General features: G+C 43.8%; 1 protein-coding gene across 1 annotated transcript; it reads left to right on the top strand.

Annotated features, from left to right (window-relative positions):
- The first annotated feature begins 224 nt into the window (after positions 1 to 224).
- OR51G2 (olfactory receptor, family 51, subfamily G, member 2) lies at positions 225 to 1,169 on the top strand. Its single transcript, NM_001168832.1, is given in 1 exon segment — positions 225 to 1,169. A coding segment is annotated over 1 exon segment (945 nt).
- The last annotated feature ends 846 nt before the right edge of the window (positions 1,170 to 2,015 follow it).

The raw sequence follows: 2,015 nt of genomic DNA, 5'->3' as shown, positions 1-2,015 counted from the left end.
TGTCTTTGTTTCTTGTTGAAACTATGAGACTAATTTCCTCAAAAAGATATTGAGAGGAAGCCAAGGACCAGAAAGAAATAACCACTAGAAGGAGCTGCACAGTTCTAGGTATATTTGATTCTAGTATTTTTTCTTTAATTTCTACCAGGTGCAATCACTATTACTGTCTCAATTTACTTCAGGATTTTGGAGGGCACCCACCTTCCCCCTTGTCTCCTCACACAATGACCCTGGGATCCCTGGGAAATGGCAGCAGTCACGTTTCTGCTACCTTCTTGCTGAGTGGCATTCCTGGGTTGGAGCACGTGCACATCTGGATCTCCATCCCACTGTGCTTCATGTACCTGGTTTCCATCCTGGGCAACTGCACAATTCTTTTCATCATTAAAACAGAGTGCTCACTCCATGAACCTATGTATCTCTTCTTGTCCATGCTGGCTCTGATTGACCTGGGTCTGTCCCTTTGCACTCTCCCTACAGTCCTCAGCATCTTTTGGGTTGGGGCACGAGAAATTAGCCACGATGCCTGCTTTGCTCAGCTCTTTTTCATTCACTGTTTATCCTTCCTCGAGTCCTCTGTGCTACTGTCTATGGCCTTTGACCGCTTTGTGGCTATCTGCTGCCCCTTGCACTATGCTTCCATTCTCACCAACACAGTCATTGGCAGGATTGGCCTGATCTCTCTGGGTCGTAGTGTAGCACTTATTTTTCCATTGCCTTTTATGCTCAAAAGATTCACCTATTGTGGCTCCCCAGTTCTCTCACATTCTTATTGTCTCCACCAAGAAGTGATGAAATTGGCCTGTGCCAATATGAAGGCCAACAGCATCTATGGCATGTTTGTCATCGTCTCTACAGTGGGTATAGACTCACTGCTCATCCTCTTCTCTTACGCTCTGATCCTGCACACCGTGCTGTCCATCGCCTCCAGGGCTGAGAGACTCAAGGCTCTTAACACCTGTGTTTCCCACATCTGTGCTGTGCTGCTCTTCTACGCTCCCATGATTGGCCTCTCTGTCATCCATCGCTTTGGAAAGCAGGCACCCACCCTGGTCCAGGTGGTCATGGGTTTCATGTATCTTCTCTTTCCTCCTGTGATGAATCCCATTGTCTACAGTGTGAAGACTAAACAGATCCGGGATCGAGTGACCCATGCCTTTTGTTACTAACTGTGTCTAGTGTTAGAGCCACTGTCTCCTGAAACATGCCTTTGTTTACCTATCCTTTATAATTTCTAACATGCATGAAATAAAAGAGACATTTACTTACTCAACAAATATGTATAGGGATGAGTTACAGTCTTTACAGAACGCTCACTCTGTTGTGGCAAGGGCAAGGGGGGATAAAATGTAATATGATATGGTAAATTTTATTTTCTAAAAATAGCCACAAGAATAATTCTAATCCCACATTCTCTTCCAGGAACTTGCTACTCCTCATAAAGAGATAGAGTCTATTTCTTCTCCCCTTGTAACTGGATAGAATTTGTAAATGCCTCATGAATTGAATATTGTGGAAATAGCCCATGTATCTCCTCTCTCTCTCTCTCTGTTCCACCTCAATTCCTCTAGTATTTCTGTCTGTTTCACTCAATGCTTGTTTTTGAAACCCAGCCCCTATACTAAGAGGAAGCCCAGACAATGTGGAGAGGGCCCATGTAAGGTGTTCCATCCAATAGGCTCAACCAAGGTCTCACTCAGCTAAGGCTGAGAACTTAGCGGAGTCAGTGTTAACCACCAGTGGGTGGAGAATCCTCAGATTATTCCATTTGGCAACCTTCCAACCTCTCCAATTGGCATCTGATAAAGCAATCAATTGTTCTCTGACTCAGCCGAAATTGCAGATTTGTAAACAAAATAAATATTTTTAAGACGCTAAATTTTGGGAAGATTCATTACACAATCACATGTTAATTGTATTCTTCAAAGTTAAAAGAAGTCGGTTTGGGAGTCATCTTCCCCTAGCTGGGGGAAGGGAACATCAAAAAAGTTGTCCCTGAATTGACACAGTAATAG

Source organism: Papio anubis, chromosome 12 (assembly GCF_008728515.1).
Source record: "Papio anubis isolate 15944 chromosome 12, Panubis1.0, whole genome shotgun sequence".
Taxonomy (NCBI): domain Eukaryota; kingdom Metazoa; phylum Chordata; class Mammalia; order Primates; family Cercopithecidae; genus Papio; species Papio anubis.
The sequence above is the reverse complement of the archived record's forward strand: the minus strand, read 5'-3'. Positions and strand labels throughout refer to the sequence as shown.